The following is a 21,369-nucleotide window of genomic DNA, read 5'->3' as shown; positions in this document are numbered from 1 at the left end:
TTAAAATAAATAAAAATAATTGATAAAAAAACTAAACTAAAACTATCAAAACCTAAAAACAAAAACTGAATTTTAAAATAATATTAAATAGAAAAGCATTATTTTTATTCATACAATCAATCATTTTATTGATTATTCATTGAGATCTTTATTTTCAAATATTATTATATTCATACAATTTATTATTGTATTTATTATTTAGTATAAGAGCTTTTTATTTTAATAGATCTTTATTCTTATACAGTATACATATATAATTACAATTATTAAAACAGAAATACTATTCTATGAATAAAACATTATTGTAATATTTATTATTAAGATATTTTTATTGTAATACTTAAAATAATAAGATTTGAAAATGTTAAATTATAACCCTCAGAAAAGAAACACTGTTGACAGGAGTGCATGGATGGATGGGTGGGTGTGTGTATAAACTGATGAATGGAGTGACTCTAGATGGTTTACTTACGTAAAGGAGAGGGTGAAGTGAAATCTCTGCCTCAGGCCTCTGAAGGTGATGAAGGACTGGCCAGGGAAGCTGCGTGTGGTCATCTCGCAGTAGGGCTTCTCATACTCACTGTCAGAACATTGGCACAGGAAACCTCCCACCAGCAGGTCCACACACCTGCCACCGTTCTTACACACACCAGGAACACACCGACCTGAACGTGCATTCACCTCACAGCGCTCTCCTGAAAAGAATATACCCAAGATTTTACTAATCTGAAAAACCCTTTTCCATTATAAATTTCCTTATTGTGCAATGGAAATGTTTCATGGATGTTAAAGGTTCTTCATGGAACCATCAATGCCAGAACTTGTATTTTCTAGAATAGAAAAAACTCTCATTTCAGCCATGTAAAATGAGGTAATAAACCCACATTTCATGCATCCACTGACACATAATAAGTGCAATTCATCTGTGGAACTCAATTTCAGATAATAATTTGAAGCTTGTTCTCTTAACCCAACCTTCTAACCCAATCACTTCAGTGAGCTTAGTTTTAGTTCCAACAGGACAATGGCGAGAAGGTTTCAGAGAGACAGCATGCTTAGTGATTCACTGCTCACTGACCCAGACTAACCTTTGTTCATACTCTAAAGAAACAGGACCACTGCCAAGCAATGGAAGAACAATGAAAGAGCCCTGGTGGTCTGTAAGACACCTGCTATGCTCCGCTAGTCTCCTGCAACATGACATGAGATGTGGGGTGAACCAATGACGACTCGCTACTGGAAGATGCCGCTAGCAAAAGTGACATCATGCCTATTGTTACAGGCAGATGTTTGCCAGAGGACTCCTTTGATATTTATCACAATATACAACTCTGAGACTGAGTTTAGGGCAGTTGATGAAATTAAGATATATTTCATGAAAAACACAGTTGAAAGTAAGACTGCTTTCTGAATCTGATAATCTTGCTTGTACAAGGTCCAAAAATTTATTTTTGCCACACCTGTTGACAGCAGGTGAAATAAAAATATCAATAATAGCTAAAAATTATTAATAATAATACAGTTTTTGTAGATCGCTTTGGTACTATCTCAAGTATGTGGTAAAACCTCACAACTGTTAGTGCAAAACTCAAAGCAGATAATCAAAAAGGCTGTTTTTTCAAACATGTAACCACGTGTTCAATTGACTAAGTACAAGACACAAATTTACTTTTTCACCACACCTAATCAGTGTGTCATCAAAGAAATACCTTTCATATGAAGTACTTGTCTTTCACAATGCAATGCTCACAATTTTTTTGATATCCTTCTCTTCTGATTTGAGTAAATACATTAGACCAACACTTAATCCAACTGCTCTTAATGATTAATCACTGAACCGTTTGGTAAACCTATACATTTTAAATTGGTTTGTTAGCTATGCAGTATATGGATTTCAAGAACTACACAAATAAAATGTGTGTTTGTACAAACATCTAAATTACATGTAACCACACATGATGAATACTCATTATTGCTAATTGATTTTACATAGTGGTAATCACAACTGGTCACTATATATAAAAGGGTGGGGAGGTAAATGGGCAACAACTGGAAGTGAGCATTCTTTCAACATGGGAGCACAGAGATAGACAGCATGGGAATAGGAAGAAGCTTGTGGACAAGGGATCCATCAGAGAGGTGGGCAGAGAGGAGGGCATGGCACCAACAGAGAGGTCAGAGAGGAGGGCATGGGCACCAGAGACAGAGAGAGGTGGGCACCCAACAGAGAGAGTCAGAGTGGGGGGCATGGGAGAGGTCAGAGAGGAGGGGAGGGGGGCATGTGAATGAATATTTGGGTTTTTGTGGATGGGATGGGAATGAGTGGTTTTTTGAGGAGAGGTCGAGATGAGGGCAGCCAGGATCCCTTGATGGGCACCCAGAGAGGTCAGAGAAAAGGGCACCCTCCTTCAGGAGCATGGGAAGAGGCAGAGAAGGGATGCACAACTTCAGTGTATGGGACCAGATGTCAAGCACAGAGATTCGGCATGCCAAAGAGGGGAGGTCAGAGAGGTGAGCATTCCAAGGAGTGCATGGCACCAACAATGCATGGGACAGAGAGGTTCAGGTTGTGATGGGGACAGAGAGGTCAGATCTAGCATGGCCAAAGATCAAGACATGGGCTTTATCCAAATTAATGGTGCACCAACAGAATGTAGGAGGGCACTAAATGAATCTATGTTTTTTTTTTGGTCTATTTTTAGGCCCCGTTAGGCCATTTTGTTGATGACTTCAGTTTTACCATGTAAATGGTGTACAGGTTTTTTTATTTCATTGAAAGTAAACCTATGTTACAATTATATCTGAAAAAAAAAACAACAACATTTTTTTGCCCAAATGATTGGGGAGGATATCTTCATTGATCCTTCACTTGATTACACATAAGATAGATATCATGGAAATTATAGATTCTGTAAAAGTTGGGTAATGTAAGTGTATTGCCTAATGTGAAAACTGTGTAATCTGTCTTTTACAGTACTGTAGCATACTAATTTCAGCACTAAGGCCGATTTGAAACACGTATCTTGTATTGTTTGCTGTTAAATTAACTGATTGTTAAAAGTACTAAACTGAAAAAAAGATCATACTGTTGTGTTTCAGTGATTAAACCAAATGTTGTCATTATATATTACAATAATCTTGTGTTTGAAACAGTGATTATGTGGACTGAAAATATGTACGTTACATAAGGTTTTGAATAGTTTTGAAAAAGTACATCTTACTTGTGAAATTAGTACCAAAGCGTTCAACAAAAACTATAATAAAAATGCACATAATTGCAATTCAATTTGGAATTTAAAGTATAATTAAAAAGAATTACCATTTAAAAAATTCTATAATCATACCAAAATTACTGGAATAATTTTTACCAGAATAATTTTTAACAAAACAAGAAAAGTTTGTCAAGATAGACAGACAGATAGATAGATGCTAAATAAATATTGCTTTCTAACCTTAAACCATATTTAGCATGAAAATATATTGTTAATTAATTTTTTTTATTATTATAGTTATTTAAACATTTTTAGCACATTTGTGGAAAATTCTGCATGACTGTTTCATCTACAGCTTCAAACATACATATATATTCATTGACACATTGTGATTTTGTTCTACAGTATATTTTTAAATTTTAGTAGCTTACTGTATTTCATATGATTCACCACATTCAACTTCATAAAATAAACAGGATCCAGAAATAAACCTCTGAGGACAAATTTTACACTTTCGTAAAAGTTGTTAGAATTAGACAGTTTGTATGTCTTAGATCATATACCCATTTATAACGGTTTATTTTACTATCCACAGCCAATTTTTACTTATATTTGTCACTGTGTTAACATGTGTTATTTTGGACCCTGTGTGTATGTATCTAGATGTGTGCGGTTTGCTTTCACCTGAGATGGACATATCTGCACAGGACACAGAAACATACCGATCTCCCTTAAAATCCATTACCATGCTGACAAACGCAGGAGCCTCAGAACAAACATCTGAGGTTTGCTTGGAGGACTTTACCTTGTTGCACTTGTAATCCTGTATCTCTGATTCCTGGCCAGCTCGGTGTGCGCACCATTGTGTACCTGCCATTATCTTGACAAGATCTGGGCCCAGAGGAACTATGTCGACTGGGACACACAAAAGAGGTTCCAAAGAGGTAATAATCCAAATGTCGGACAGATAATCCCTCATTTCAGAGGAATTACAGGGATACATTACTCTGTATTGATAGAAACCCATGAGAGGAACTACAGAAGCCACTGTCAACACCTCTAGTTATGACCACATACTACCGGAGGGCCTAAGAGGGCAGAGGTCACTACTCTTTACTGTAGTCCAGAAACCTGAGCTGACAAACAGACAGAAGCTGTCAAAGTGAATGATCCAGTGCGCAGGAACTCTGAACCTTGGGACTGAGAGTCTGGATGCCATTCCTCCTGTCACTGGATAATTCCTCCCCCCAAGAGTGGCTCTCCATTCAAGTTATGACAGAAGCAAAGCAAACGATACTCTCACGAGTCTGAGCAACTTAGAAGGGGACAATTTGCAACCAATTTGCAATCAACTATCCATACAAAACACACAAAAAGGTGGTGTTATTGTGGTGTTTGCTGTGGCATACATCACTATTAGCTCACTATTGCTTGGAATTAGGTTAGGATGGATGGATGGATGGATGGATTACCAGATACTGACCTGTAAAATCTTGAGGGCACTCACAGGTGTATCCCCCCTCTCGACTGCTGCACTTCCCGTTGTTCTGACATGGGCCTGAGTAACAAAGGTCCACCTCTGTCTCACAGTAGTCTCCAGTGAAACCGTCAGGACATCGACAGCGTAACCCGTTTACGGGGTGTATGGGCCTGAAGAGAACTGTGTTGGACGCCACGAAAGGAGCCATACTGTCAAACTTCAGAACAGCTACGCACTTCATGTAGTTCTCACAGGGCTCCCGCAAACAGATATTATCATCAAACGGCAGGACGCGCTGGGTCGAGATCAACGTCAACAACGTACGGTTTAGATACAGCTGCTCCTGCAGCTCCTCTGACGGGAAATAACGTCCCTTAGCTCCACCCGGGAGCAGGGCAGAGAAAGTAACATTGAGAATGCTGCCGCTAACGTCCGTGTCATTTTGGACATTGAAGACGAAGACACCGTCAGGACTGGTGGACAAGACTGCGGCTACGCCTTCAGTAAAGAGAGACAGCAGAGGGGAGAGGAAACGCTCCTGAGACATGTTCTCCAGACGAACAGTGATGCTGTTCGTTAACATGTCGTCCGTTATGATGGTCACCCGTAGGGTGCAGAGGGCTGAGACCTGGTGGAGTCCATCTGTGAAGACACAAAGGCACATTGAGAGACTCAGTTAATGTTTAAACTGAATTGAATGGCATGGCAGGGGCTGGCAGGTGGTGAGTTTACATTCTTGTGTGCGGGATGTGCTTTGAGAACATGCTGGAACATGGAGCTTAATTCTGTGATTGTTCACCAAGCATTTCGACCTTCACAGTTTTATGATTTTTAAAAAAAAATTTTTTACTCAAACTGTTTGAACAGCAATACAACCAGCTTCCTGTCAAGCAATACATCAACTGTTAACAGAAAATGAAAAATATGTTTGAAACTTTTGGTGTGGAGAGGTCCTGAACATCTGTTGTCATTTTTTTTAACAGGGAAAATATGAATATATTATTTATATGCTTATTTGAATTAATTTAAAAATATATTTTTTATATATCTGATACCATAAAAATACTGCAAAAAATAGTTTATTACAATCAACATTATTATTATTAACATAGTGCAACAATGTTTAAATAAATTAATAAATGTTTACCATTAACATTGGTTTTATTATTACATTTTTTTTACGAGTAAAAATATGAATAGATATTTCTGATACTTATCTGAATACAAGTAGATTTTTTATATTCCTGAAACATATTGCAAAAAATAAAACTGTATTATTATTACTACTACTAATAATAATAATAATATAACATGATTATGGTGTATTATTATTATTTAAATAAAAGTGTATTATTACTACTACTAATAATAATATACAATTATGATGATAAATAAATAAACTGTTTATTTATTTATATATTATTTATAGAAACATATATGTTATTTGTATACAAGTATTTATTTATATGAGACCAAATTTAAAAAAAAAATTAATTTATTTTCTAATATTTTTTTTTTTTTTTGTTGTATTTTTTTATTTATTGGTAGCTAGGAAGATACAAATAAAATAAAGTATATAAATACTGTTGTTATTATTATAATAACTACTATTATTCTTTTTTTTTTTTGTTAGTTGGTGGTGGGCCCATTGGAAATGTTCGTAGAGCAAAATAAATAAGTAAAAATAAATTCATAAAATAAAATACACCTTCTATTTCATTCATCTCCACTTTATCATTACCAAATGATTAAGAGCAAAAGCAAGAGTCTGGCCGCTGTGTCACATTTGCTCTGTTCTTTAGTTTGACAGGTATTGTTCATGGTCCAGTGTATTCTCTTGTAGCAATTGTGGGTTCCTAGTGTAAAGGGCCCCTCTGTCATATGAATGGAGAGAGCTATAATTGCAGGACAATGAGGGCATGTTTCCACTCTGTTACACTGTCCTTTCACATACTGTCAGCTTAGCCAGACACGTAGTTGCAGACACAACAAGGAGTTTCTCTCTTGTACGCACACACATTAGCACATGCACACAAAATGTCATGCATACACATTCAATTAAATGTGTTGCACTTTGTGATGCAATTTGTTTGCAGTTAAACTTGGTGCATTAAACAATTCAGTTTAGCAAATATTACCCTTCTTATTCTCATTATAACGTATAATTGAGGAGATAAAATATATATTTTTTTAAATATAAAAAAATGCACAATATAACTGATCATAAAACATGATTCAAAAAGTACTTCCTATGCCAGACATTTTTTTTTAGTGTAGATTATTATAAATATTTTGACACCTTATTCAATTAATTAACCATATATCATGCAATTTATTACATTCATTTTTGTAATCGATTCACAGTCTAAAAATAATTTCCTAACTTTATGCTTTATTAAAAATGGTTATAATAGTATAATCACAATTTTCCCACAAGTAAATGTTTTCTGCAAGGGAAACGGCCTAATAACAGGCCACATCCGGTTCCATTGTGTTCATAATACTCAATAATCCCATAAACTACTAAACTATGTTTCTTTTATACATGCTTAATAAACTTGCTAAATCATGCCAGAAATCGGATCCTTATACTGTGAAGGAGAGAGTAATGTATATGTTAAGTGCTTTCTTGCTTTTTGTCGTTCCTTTAATGAGGTCTGGAATAAAATCCCAACTTTGTATATTACAGCAACTCTGAAATGCATTAAGTCTCTCTCTTACCACTAAGTGCTTCTAAAGCATAACACTCTGGCATATAAGAAAATATTACAGAGACACTTTACAATAAAGTACTGATGAAAACTGATCCAAGCACGTCTATAAAAAGAATCTGAAGAAAGCACTACTGCTGTAAATTTTTTCCAGACATATTAACTATTAAATTTCATTAACAAAATGTGTATCATACAAAAGTCATGAAAATGTCCTTTAAATCAAACAATAAAATGGCATAGACATGAAATATGCAAAACTGTTAACTGCCAAGCCTAGTTTTTCCCACCGGAAAAAGTGTTCAACAAACAGACCATTCTCAAAGTTGTCACACACATAATAAATCGGCTTACAGGTGTGATCTTGGATCCCCTCCAGGAAACAGCTTGTACAAAAGAATGATAAGACTCCAAGATCTGTCTATATGATCAAATAGGAATCGCTGTGTTAATACGAATATTATACACAAGTGTGGGTGGTCCAGAGGAGGAACTTTACCAACTGATTCCAGAGTTTGCTGAACTTTGATGAAAAGAGAAAAATTGGATGTTTATTGGGTGTTTAGTGGTAGATAGGACTGGGTAACAGTGAGCTAAGGTTAGTTGAGTTTCTTTGAATTGATGGAGGATGTTGTGGGACTAGTGAAGTAAACTAGGTTGAAATGTTCACAGTTTCACTTGCCAACACACTCCTTTGCAGGACCACTGAGCTGTGACAGTGTTTACAGCCTCTGCAAAGAGCAAGTGTCATGTTCAGTTTTCTTTTCGAACAATCTGAGAATGAAGGCAAACATACAGGGCAGCTTTTCGGGACGGTGTTTTCTGAGGTAAGAAGCCATACAATCTGTGCAAAGATAAAATGTTCAGTGTAGTTTACACACTCACAGGAGCTGGCCTGCAAACAAACACACAGTGGGAAATTTAGAGGTTATCATCTACGTGTTAAACTGTCCTATAGATAATGCCAATCTGGCAACTGGCAACCATGTAGATAGCATAAATCAAAGATTTGAGTCTTAAGGCGTCTTTTAACAAACTCTGCACAAAATCGTGAGATTGTATGATATCATGCCATCTCGTACAATTTACTGTGATTTTTCATGAAAACAAGTTGCCTATTTAAGGCAAGAGTGATGCGTCAAAGCATCGATTATTCATACCAAAGATATTTTTTAGTATATTGTAATAAACAATAATAATATTAATATTTTTTACTTTAATTGATGAGATGTGAGCAGCAAATAACAATAATTTTTTTTAGCAAATAACAATCAGTGTTGGGTTTAATGCATTACTAAGTAATTAGTAACTCTAATTTAATTAATTTTCCATTGAAAAAGTCATTCTTAATTTTTCTGTAATTTGATAACAATTACTTCTGATGTTATTGCATTAAATACTGTATAGACTATAGAACAATTCTTTATTAAAAACAATAGTGGATTTAACATCACAATTTTACATTTAATGTTAAAATGATTGTTTTTAATGTAACTTTCTCCCTTTAAATACTTTGGTCAGTTCAAGAATAATTTAGCATCGATTAATCGCGATTAATCGCATCTAAAATAAAGTTATTTTTGTGTGCATAATATATTTGTGTGTACTGTGTATATTTATTATGTATATATAAACACACACACATGCACGTATATTTTTAAGAAAAATTTTGTTTATGTATATATATAGGCCTATATATAATATTAATTATATGAATATAAATATATACATGTATATACATGTAAATATTTTCAAAATATATATTGTATGTGTGTGTCTTTATATACTGTATACATAATAAATATACACAGTACACACAAATATATTATATAATCAAAAACTTTTATTTTGGAAGTGATTAATCGCAATTAATCGTTGCCCAGCACTAATTTTATATTATTATTTGAAGGAATTAAAAGAGCAGTTTCATGTCTATCCTTGGTCAAGGCTGATATAGGATTTAGAAAGTATATTTAATAAACAATGCAATACATTTTAGAGACAGTAATTCATTCAACAATCTAATTAATCTGTTGAAGATTAATAAATAATCACAGGCAGTAATTAATTACATTTTAGAGTAATTTACCCAACACTGACAAAAATTCAGATTTAATAAAATAGAGTTAAAATATACAGACTACTGGACTACTTTTATAATTGATTTTATGGAAAACACAAATGAGAACATTTTGCTAAATCTCTTATTTTGTGTTCCATGGAAGAAAGAAAACCATGCGGGTTTGGATCAGCATGAGGGTGCATAAATAATGACAGAATTGTCATTTATGGATGATCTAATGCTTTAAATATGGAGTATCATGGGGTGAGAATACAAAGCCCAGAATAGAAACACACCAGATTTATTTTTCTCTTTTCAGTCATCTATCCTTAAACACTCCTCAAAAAGCTTGTGGGAACATATACTTGGACAGCTGATTGGCAGTTGGCTGGTGCAACAGTAGCAGAGACTCACAAAAACCTCCTGCCAAAGCATCAGTTAGCCAACGCCAAGACACATGTCCTGCTCCACCAGCAGTGGCCACAGCAACATCACGGCTGATGGCTGACCTAAATATGTGCGAAGCTGAGCCAACTGGTGCCCAGTGCACAATAGGCACAGCTGAGAGAGACGGGCTACTGAGTGCACAAGGCATTGAGGGCAGGGATGTGCCCCTCTGAAAGTTTTTGAGAGGACGCAAATACCATTTCTATCACATAAGAAAAGATACTAAATTATAATTGAGATAAAAAGACAAAATTATGACATATTAAGTATGAATTATAATATAAAAAGTTGACATTTATACAAAAAGTGGAAACTGATTATGACAAAAAGTTAAAATTGCTTAAAAAGTCTAATTATCAACAGTCACAACTGTAAATCATAATTATGAGATGAATTTAATGACATGTTAAGTCATAAGTATGAGATAAAAAGACAATTTTCTTATAGAAAAAGTTAAACATATGTCATAATGAGAAAAAAAGTCTACATTTGGATATTAAGTCAATATAATTAAACAAAAAGACTAAATTGCGATACTTAGTCAAAATGAGATTAAAATTTTGACAAAAAGTTATGACATACCAAGTCAGAGTTATAATATAAAAGTTTAAATTATGATATAAAAAGTTAAAATGAGATATTTAGTCATAATAATAATGAGATTAAAATGTCAAGATTATGACATACAGATTATGATTACATATTATACATTTTAATATAAAAGTTTAAATTGTGATATAAAATGTCTAAATTGGGATTAAGTCATGACAAGTCAAAATTATTGCAAAACATTAAAACTGTAAATCATAATTATGAGACAAAAAGTCAGAATTATGACATCAAATTAGTTTTATATGAATTATTTAAAAAGTTAATATTTTGTTATAAGTTTTTTGTATGTGTTAGATAATTCTTGGTGGGTGAGATAAAAGTGTTGAAATTATGAAATCATGAAATTATGAGATATGCAAAAGACAAAATTATTACTAAATCAGAATTATAATTTTAAAGTTGAAATTGAGTCATAATCAGAACAAAATTCAAAATTCCAACATCAGAAAGTCAAAACTATGACACAGTAAGTCATAATTCTGAGGCAAAAATCTCTAAAAACTTTTGATAATTAATATGGTGCAAATATATTGTGCATCCTTATTGTAAGCACAATGTTTGTTCATTTCTTAAAGATGCCACATTAAAATTCTGTTGCTGAAATAGTTTCATTTTTTTGTTTGTTTGCTTCTTGCTTGTTTCACACATCTATCCTCAATTCAAGTCCTACATTCCTTCTAAAGGCCTATTAAAAGCTTTCGCCCTGGCATGGCTTGTGTGGAATGTGGTAAGTTGCACTCTGAGAAGTTAATGAGCAAAGCTTCTTTCCACAGACTGCATGGACTAAGTGCCTGATAATGGGACCACACTTCGGCCGGCCTCCCTCATGAATCTGTTGTGATTCTTGTTAACATCATCGGTGGCAGGTCTGCTTTGATCCCTCCAAGCACATACATAAAACAGAGGGGAGAGCAGTGAAATGGAACCCAGCAAGGTGTGGATTTTATGGGCAGCACTGTTAATGTTGCCCAAGGCCAAGAGACATGTGAAGATGCCTTTTCTTGGTTATGCTGTAGTATCTACTAAAGGTCTTCAAGGTTTGAAGCACTTACATAAAATATTAATACATTATAGACTTTAAAAGCCTTTATTTAAAAATGCAGTAAAATGCAGATGCCACCAAATAACCTGGAAGTTTCCGCCTTCATTACTCTGCATTATATGAGGTCTTTCAAAACAAGATTGCTTGAGTTTGGCTTAAAATCTAAAATTTAAAGGAATAGTTCATCTAAAATATAAGTTTTCATCATTTAGTTACTTGCTTGTCATTTCAAACCCAAATTCATTGTTTTGTGGAACACAAAATGGCTCCTGAAGTTGTACCATATGTGTTGTGTGAGGAATAGAATAAAATAATATAGTCCAACAGGTTCTTAAATTTCTCATAAAGTTATCATGGCATGCCACCGAATTTGAAAATTTCAAAGTTGTATGAAAATTAAGAATTATAAAAGTTTGGGGCCAGTAAGATGTTTTAATGTTTTTAAAAGTAGTTTGTTATAGTCACAAGGCTGCATTCATTTGATCAAAATGCAGTAAAAATAATATTTATATTTCTGTGGAAACATTTTTTTTTTTTCAGGATTCTTTGAAAGCTCAAAAGATCAGCATTTATTTTGAAATATTTTTTTTTTTAGTCTTTACTGTCAATTTTAATCAATTTAATGTATCCTTGCTAAAAAGTGTTAAAAAAAAAAACTTATGGGCCTCAAACTTCTGAATGGTAGCACAAGTCATATAGACCACATTTATAATGTCTTTCAAACTTTTTTCTTTTTATGTAAAACAGCAGTGTGAACATTCTGCTAAACTTCTCCTTTTGTACTCCTCAATAGAAATAAAAGAAAATAGAAGTCATACAGTTTTGGAACAACATGAGCATGAGCAAATGATGACAGGCATTTTATTTTCGGGTCAGCAGCTTTGAAACACTGGATTGGCTGGGCTGTAATAATTGTATAATATTCTTAAGAAAGAATAAAGAATTGGCCTTGATTGCATCATCATTTCATTTCATTGTTAAGGAAGGAATTCAGTAGCAAAGCCTTAGCGCTAGAGAAGATAATGCCCAGTTTGCCCTTTGTACTCATGCCGTCCAATGAAAAACCTCCATACACCATTCCTGACTCTTTGTTAAATAGTCTTTGGTGTCCAATAGCAACCGGTTGCATCTAGAAAATAAGAACAGATACTGCTAAGCTCTATTTATGAGTAACTCAACTCTGCTATTATTATCACACGTTGTCTTTTGAAATAAAAATCTGCTTCAAGCAAGTGGTGTGATCGAGAATGCTGTTTTACTGTCACGCAGGAACACCAGTCACAACACACTGTGCATGTGTGACAAGTTTTGCAGTTGTTGTTCTGATCCACGTTTTATCTCTGCTTTTTCACCAGACAGACACAAAGTGAGTGCAAAAAACTGTCTTCTTTCAGCAGTGTCCTTCCTTTAAGGTCTCGACACACAAACAGCTTTGTCTTCACTGTAGAGCCCTGCACGGGCCTCAAATAATAGGCCCTAGCCCAGCCGAGCCGAGCCGTCTTTTTTCCCCCTTCTCCCAAAACAGCTTATACTACTGTTTCAGCTATTAAAATAGTTCAGTTTTGTATGTAATGGCAAAGTAATTATATTTTGTTTACTTTTTTAATTAAGTTATTTTAGAAAAACTTTTGGAGCATTTTTTGTGTGTTATAAGTTTTTGTTTTTTAAAGTAACGAAGCGACAGTGACAGTGAGCTGATAGCCTATGTTTGATCAATTTAGCCTTCTGAAATCCTCACGACTTGCATAAAATAAAATCTATAGATATAAAACAGTTCAAGCATATAACAATGTTTAACCGTTAAACCTAGATAAATGTGCGCTATATCCAATAGTTTGTGCGTTGAGAGTGGAAGCTGAAGCGTGCTTTGCAGGACATGGAGGCACCAGCGTGATCACTTGCATTTTTTTCAGTGGATACACTGTCATTTTTGCTCACAAAGGTAAGAGTAATACATCACTCACAGTATCAACAAACCATTGTGCTTTTATAAAATAAAGAAAACAAACATGATACGCTTTCCACCGTCTCGTCTTGAATGGAGTGCTTAACAAAAATGAACCGAAACTCAGCGAATACATGCTTCATAGACATGATACACTTCTCTCTAAGTCGCGTCTAATGAGGAGATGGTGAGTCAGGATCGGCAATTTCATCCTTGCAACACCGATTTAGAAAACACTAGTTTATTAGTGAATAAGTCAAATATTTCCTTACTATTTCCCTTGACACATTCATGGTAATTACTTTTGCTGGGGCTTTGCGGCAAGCTTATTCCTATTGCATGCATTTGAACGCAGAACTCTTCAGCTGCGCTGACAGCATGCATGCTGCCGCTGCTGCTGAGGGACACTAAACACCGTCGAGCCACTCTTGACAGTTGCGTTAGCATGGTCTCATGTTGTTTCCACCAGAGTGGCAATTTTTTTTCATTACTAATTGATGGATGTCTAAAATATAAAAATAAGGAGAGACCCGGTCCGGCCCGGCTCACGTCTGAACTATGATGTGAAAATTGGCCTGAAGACCGGCCCTAGGGGTGTAAAAAAAGTCGGGGCCAGTCAGGCCCGGGCTGAAATGCAGGGCTCTACTTCACTGAAAGAAATCTGCATGTGGACAATGGCTCCCTCCTCCTCGAATTTAAGAAGCACCCCACATTTCACCCCCTACCCTGCTTCTCACCCAACTTCACAAAAGGGCCCCGTGCTCCAACCCCCAGCTTGGCAGAACAACGCTTAAGAGCTCCACAATGCTCCCCCCTTCTCCATGGCAACAACAACGGAGAGCCAGAGCTTTTCAAAACTCTTTTTCCCAGACTTCCTTCAGAGGACATCCATGAGGAGACCCAATAGGATGTTTCGGTTCCATTACCTGAGGATTTAGAAGGCGGTCATCTTGCTTAATGCAAGTTAGCCAGTTGAAAGGGCCAGCATATGTTATGATTTGGCTGCTGGTCCCCACTAGACTTCTTAACTATCTTAACCAGCAAGATTTTCTTGGACCTTCTGGTCTAGCAATCACCAAAACAGGCACCTAACCAGCAAGGAAATTAATGCTGGTCTATGTAAGCATTAAATGTGACCTGATAGCTTGATCTCTGCTTTTCTCTGAAAGGTTCACAGATTCCCTGCATGGTTTAGATGCTTTGAAACGCTGATATGAGATAAAGATTCCATACATGATGATTTAGAACGTGCCGCAATAAGGATAAAGACATGTGTGCTGCCATTAACTGGAGAAATGTGTGCGCCACACGCTTTGCATCAGCTGCTGCATGATATTTCACTTAGACCAAGAGGGGATGGATGAAATACATCAAAAGATAAAGATGAAAAGATCAAAGATTATGAGAGGTGCCCTACCTTTAAAATAAAACTGTAGATCAAAAGTACAGCTGAAGAATTAACCACAGATGGTCTCTTCCTGGCAGCTCACTTTCTCAAATTAGATATCGATTTATCACTCAAAATCCAGAAGCGCTCTAGATAAGGCTGAAAAAGTTATCTTGACAAACTGTTATGGAATGCACCCCTGGGATTCAGTCAAGTTTACTGAGTGAACATAAAATGATGCAAAATAAGTAGCACTAGAGATGAGGCTTTGTGCTGCGAAAGAGAAGAACCACTGTGTCAACATGAATGTAGATGTTGCTTCATATACTGTAAGTGTAATACTTCAGATTTTAAAAACTTACAGTGTGCTTAAATAAAACTGCATTTATATTAATGCAGTGGAAAATGTGTGGACTAAAAGTTATGTCCTTCGATATGTCAAATAAGCACAATGCATCAACTCAAATTCCAAAACTTTTTGAAACTCAGGGAGCTTTTAAAAAACTTTTTGAAACTCAGGGAGCTTAACATTGTGATGTTGTTTTTTTGTTTATTTAATAATATTGGTTCATATTCAACTTTTGTTGTTGTTGTATGTAACTCTGCAAGTGGTCTTGCATTTAAAACTACTTTGAAGCATTTTTAAAAATAATTTTATTTCTAATAAAACATATGTAATTGATTTAATCTAAAAATGTTTATATTGAAAGTATTTATATTAAATAAATATTTCTTAAGTGCAAATGATCTTTAAAAATGTTTTAAAAATGGATACGCTAAAAAAGAAATATGTAAATTAAAAAAAGCTATTCATATATACCTTTGTAAAAAAGTAATACATTTAAAATACATTTATTTCATAGTAAGTATAGGTCAAATCTATTGACATATTTATTGACATGTCACTCGAGACTTACTGATATAAAATTATAATTAAACTTTATTCGGAGTACTGCTTGTGTGCAAGACACATTTCTTAAAATTAAGCCTAAAATGTGTTTTAATGTCACTATTGATGAGGATTTAAATGCAAGATATTTAAAGTGTACCTAAAGTATACTTGCAATAGCTCTACTTTAGCACAATCAAATATACTTCAGTATTTCTTTATTTGGACCTAATCACTATTTCCGCACAAAGGGATAGTTCACCCAAAAAATGTCTCTATTTACTCACCCTCATGTTGTTCCAAACCCAAATACATTTAAGTATATTTATTTTTCACTATGGTATATATAGAAATTGTATTAATCATAAGTTGCACTGAGAAATGTTTGTGTTCTCTTTCTATTGTCACTGTGTACTAGGAAGTTATTTGCCTGCCCACTAAGCAGCAACACATGGCATTTCTGAGAATCAAATTAAGTCAGAGTGTGTCACTGGAATCACATGATAAAGGGGCATCTTTGCTATCTGGCTGATCCTGATCCTCTGTAAGCTGTGACAACCATTAAACAAAAGTAATCAAAACAACACAAAACAAACTCTACTTGTACCCAGCCTACGTAGGAGTTTTAAAGGCTCTTCAATTAATCCCCTGCATTTTCTTGTCAAATGTGACATCTTATACAAGACAAACAAGTTTTATCACTGTGAATCTATGAAAAGCTATCACTCCATGGACATCAGTTCTTATTCTGATATCACGTGATATCTTGTTGTGACATGTAACATGGTTTTCAACTTATGGATGGATTTCAGTTATTTCAGGTTTTTTTCTTTTTTTTTCTTTTTTACTTAAATTAACCAAGGGACATGTTATAGCTTGGGAATGCCAAATGTGAATAAAAACTAACTTGAAATCATAAGTCAAGTCGAAACCTCCTTTGACACATGATCAGTCACTGTCTAATAGGCAGGACAGTCTGAAAGCTTTGGCTCCTGGGAAAACGTACATGAAACGAACAAACTGACAGGTAAGAATGACATTTGATTTCTCAGAGTTTGAAAGGAAGAAGGGCTGACTAACTTTTATTCATGTTTGTGCATGATAGTTGTTAGTGGGAATATGTTCTAGGATGTACGGATCTTAGGAATGTGGGGGAAGATCAACAACAGTTAATATGAAAATGGCTGGAGAGAAGCAATTTAGACAAAATTACATCTTACTATCAAACCACAGTCTAGGGTAGAAGAGACTATGAAAGAGTTTAAAAAGTCACATCAGTCATTGTGAGATTTAAAGTCAAATAGGTAGATATAAAATCACATTGGCTAAACAAGGTCACATTTTTTAATGAAAGTCACAACTGGAAGAATTAAAATTGTTATGAGATATTTTGGCAATTACTTTTTTGAGGTGTAAACAAGCTTTAAAAACATCTCATATTCACTGAATAATATATTGCAGACAAAGAATATATAAATTGATGGTAACTTCAGAATTGCTGCAAATAAATAAGCTTAAGCTTGATAATTGTTGTCATGGATATGCTCACTATGGAGTGGAAACAAATATTGTTGAGCACGAACAGAGACACAGTAAAGATATATAAAATAATTTAGGGATTCAGGGACTGAGAACCCGCCTGAAGAGAAGAGCATACCAGACAGCACACAGGGAGGCAGATCACTATCACTAAGAGCATCAAAGAAAACCAATTAACACAGTGTGAAAAGAATAAAGCTCGCATAAATCCACTTCTACTATAGCAAGGCAACCCGCAAAGGAGATTTTGGAAATCTCTCAACTACTGCACACAACCTTAGGCCAAATAATTGACTGCTTTTTAAAAGAGAAACTGTGGCCAAATAATGTGGTATCATGTGAGTCTCACCTGAAACCGTCACCCTCATTGTAGCCTCAAGCGGCCTGTTGTTATCCAAGTCCTTGCTTAGCTTTAGCTCCCCAGTGTCTTGATTGAGAATCAGAAGTTTGAGCTCATTTCCCTCAAGAAACGTGTAGAGGAGCTTGTCGGACACATCTGGATCACGAGCAGGCACCTTCCCAATAACTCCGGTGGGAAAGCTGCTGGACTTATTGGTGATGTAGTTGTTGAAAATGATCTCAAAATCCTGTAGAACTGGGACGTTGTCATTGACATCTACTAGGAGGACATGTACAGTGGCCCGGCTGACAAGCGGGGCTGAAGTGGCCTGGATCACTATTACATATTCCATCTTGGTCTCAAAGTCTAGGTCAGTAAGGGCGATTAGATCTCCGCTAAAGATGTCGAGCTGGAAGACTTCAGGAATATTGCCCTCTACAATCTGGTACAGGATCTGGGCGTTGGTACCTTCATCTGGGTCTGTGGCACTTACGCGGGCAAGAGTGGATCCTACTGCACTGTTTTCCTCCACATAAAAGTACAATTCGTCCTTCTCAAACACAGGGGCATTGTCATTTATGTCCAGCACGGACACATGAATGTCCACAGCTGCTTTGAGAGGGGGCACTCCTTTGTCCACCGCAAACGCCTTGAGGTTATACAGCGCAACGTTTTCCCTGTCCAGTTTGCGGGCCGTTCTAATGATCCCAGAGTAAGGCTCAATGAAAAAGTCCCCCTCACCATCATCCCCTCCCTGAAAGGTGTAGCTGAGTCGACCGTTAGATCCAGAGTCTCTGTCTGAAGCGGATACCTGGAGTACACTTGTGTATACCGGTGCATCCTCAAACACTGTTCCCTGGTAGATGTCCCGGAGGAACTGGGGTGCATTGTCGTTGGCATCAAGAACAATGATCTCTACATAGGTTGTGTCTGATTTCTGGGGGATGCCGTTGTCTCGGGCAATGATGGCTAGTGTGTAGGAGGCCTGATCTTCATAGTCGATCTCAATTAGAGTTGTGATTGCACCAGTGTCAGGATCAATTTTGAACTGTGGCACATTGTCCTCCATTACATAAGTTATGCGGGCGTTTTCACCAGTGTCTTCATCAGTGGCACTGATGACCACGACGGTGGAGCCTACGGGTCGGTCCTCGCTCACTAAAACCTGGTAGTTGGCACTTTGAAATACTGGTCGATGGGTGTTGGCATCAGTCACATTAATGAAGACTTGAGCTGTGTCGTGGCGCGTACCATCCGAGGCGGTGATTGTTAAGAGATACTGCCTTTCTTGTTTGTAGTCCAGAGGTAGCGCTAAAGTAATTAGTCCACCTCCGCTCTGGCTGGTAATAGCAAACCTGTTCCGAGTGTTCCCACTAGATATTTGGTATGTGACCATGCTGTTTACATCCCTGTCTACAGCAGTGACTGTAAGCACACTGGTGCCCACAACTGCATCCTCATTGACTTTTAGGTTATACAAGTGCTGTGTGAAGGTTGGGACATTGTCGTTTACATCTAGTATAGTGACACTTACACTAGCTGAAGATGACATTGTAGGAACCCCGTGGTCTCTGGCCTCAACACCAAAATTGTAAAACTCTGTAGTCTCCCTGTCGAGCTCAGCACTAACTGTAATCCATCCGGTGTTGTTATTGATAATGAATGGAAAACTAGGTGAAGTATCAGTCAGCATGTATTCCAAATGAGCATTGTAACCTGAATCAGCATCGATAGCTTGGATGTGTAACACAGAGTAACCTACAGGAACATTTTCTAACACTGAGGCTTGAAAAGGCGTGCTGACAAACATGGGTGCGTTATCGTTGATATCTAGCACTTGGATCACAACCATACCTGTGCCATTAATTAGAGGCGGCCGTCCTCCATCTTGAGCTTTCACTCTAAGTGTGTACTCTCTCATCATCTCATAATCTAGAGGCCTGATAACATCAATGACTCCCGTAGGGGAGTGTATGTAAAACTGTCCCTTTATATTTCCATTGATGATGCTGTAATGTACTTTTGCATTATTTCCAGCATCTTTATCCGTAGCCTTCACCACAGCCACTTGAGAGTTCACGGCTATGTTTTCAGGAACTTGAACTACATATCGCTTCTCGCTGAACTGAGGGTAGTTATCATTCTCGTCCTCTATTAAAATGTGCACCGTGGCTGTGGCAGTACGTGGCCCGGGCTCTCTGCCCTGGTCGTTAGCTTCAACAAAAAGCTTATACTGGGTTTTGACTTCTCTGTCTGGTCTGACTCTGGTTTTGACCAACCCATTCCTTGGATCAATTTCAAAGAAAGTGTTCACCTCATCACCATTCACAATCTTATAAATCATATTGGCATTAGAGGGCGCGTCTCCATCTGTAGCCCTAATAGTCATCACCTCAAAGCCTACTTCAACATTTTCTCGAATACTAACCCTATACTCATTCTGTTCAAAAACCGGCGCGTGGTCGTTAGTATCACTGACTGTAATAGTGAGGTACGCGATAGCTGATCGTTTAGGGGTTCCCCTATCAGTAGCAGTAACTTTAAACACATGAGTGTCTTTAACTTCCCTGTCTAGAGGCTGTAGAGTAGTTATACCTCCCGTCTCAGGGTTAATTTGAAATAAATTGTTAGAGCGGCTGTCAAAAAGAGCTTCCATATCGTATTCGATAACACCGGCGTCTCCGTCATCGGCGTCGAACGCTTTGAGGGTAATGACTCGCGTTCCCGAGGGCTCGTTCTCTGGCACTGATACCTGGTAGTTTGGGAGCTGAAACTGAGGAGCGGAGTTCACGTTTCTTTTTTGACGTTTAGCCCACGGGTCTAATTCCCTGCTTAAGTGCAACTTAACATCTACAAATAAAGAGCTATTTAGTGAGTTAGGCAATAAACAAAGCAAATTTGCCTCATCTCCCTGTTTATGAGGTAAACAGAGGTTCGCGCCTGTGAGGGAAATAACAAGCTGCTGGTCTTTCGCTACGCACCTACCGCGAAACATTTGGGAATTCCGCAAGGATACAGGCAAACGTTCGTAAATGTTTATTGGTAACGAGTCCAAAGAAAAACATGTCTCATACCCAGTCAACAGATACATGTAGGCATCTGGATTAAGATTTTTTCTTTTGTATTTGATGAAGCAGTTCTGACCATGCACGAATGTATTGAAATGAAGCAGTATGAAGTTTTCCGAAAGCAGCGATTTAATCCGCAAATACAGTGGCACGGGATTTCTCGGTAAACGAGTGCAGTCAACTTTGCGCGCGACTGATAGCAGCCCATCACTTCGCCCGATCTTCACGAAGTGTCGTAAAGACTTATCTGTGAGACTTCTGTCGATTCTGTACGTCCATTCTGGTCCGACTGATACATTTGCCAGTGTTGCACCAGGCTGGATGGATCCCGACAGATGCAAATCCACGCATCCAAACGGTGGGAGATGAATAAGTAATCCAAAACACATCCATATCACTGGCAATTCCATGGCTCACGCGCATCTCATTCGGAAAATTATTCCAAACGACCCAGAACGCCTGCAGACCGCAAAATTCCAACCATTCCTGTAACGTGAAAGTGCACATTGGGTCAAGGCATGTTTCTGTGTGCTGAGCAGCAGGGACCAGAGAGCTGCACTGATAAGTTTCAATGAGTAACACTGCTCTTCTCCCTCCCCTCACACAACCATTTGCATGGACCTGCTCATGCATTG

General features: G+C 36.8%; 1 protein-coding gene across 2 annotated transcripts in view; it reads right to left on the bottom strand.

Annotated features, from left to right (window-relative positions):
• Positions 1–21,346, bottom strand: part of LOC109087284 (cadherin EGF LAG seven-pass G-type receptor 1-like) — a 50,545-nt gene extending 29,199 nt beyond the window's left edge. Inside the window, exons 1-3 of one of the 2 annotated variants that reach the window (XM_042752727.1) lie at positions 17,676–21,346; positions 4,696–5,334; positions 473–695 (exon numbers count right to left, since the gene is read on the bottom strand). In XM_042752727.1, coding sequence (XP_042608661.1) covers positions 473–695; positions 4,696–5,334; positions 17,676–21,144 — 4,331 coding nt within the window. In that variant the 5' untranslated portion in view covers positions 21,145–21,346. The remainder of the gene's footprint in view (positions 1–472; positions 696–4,695; positions 5,335–17,675) is intronic. The other variant, XM_042752726.1, reaches the window with a different exon arrangement.
• Between the last annotated feature and the right edge of the window lie 23 nt (positions 21,347–21,369).

The sequence above is a fragment of the Cyprinus carpio genome, chromosome B25, assembly GCF_018340385.1.
Source record: "Cyprinus carpio isolate SPL01 chromosome B25, ASM1834038v1, whole genome shotgun sequence".
NCBI lineage: Eukaryota > Metazoa > Chordata > Actinopteri > Cypriniformes > Cyprinidae > Cyprinus > Cyprinus carpio.
This window is presented reverse-complemented; position numbering and strand designations above follow the sequence as displayed.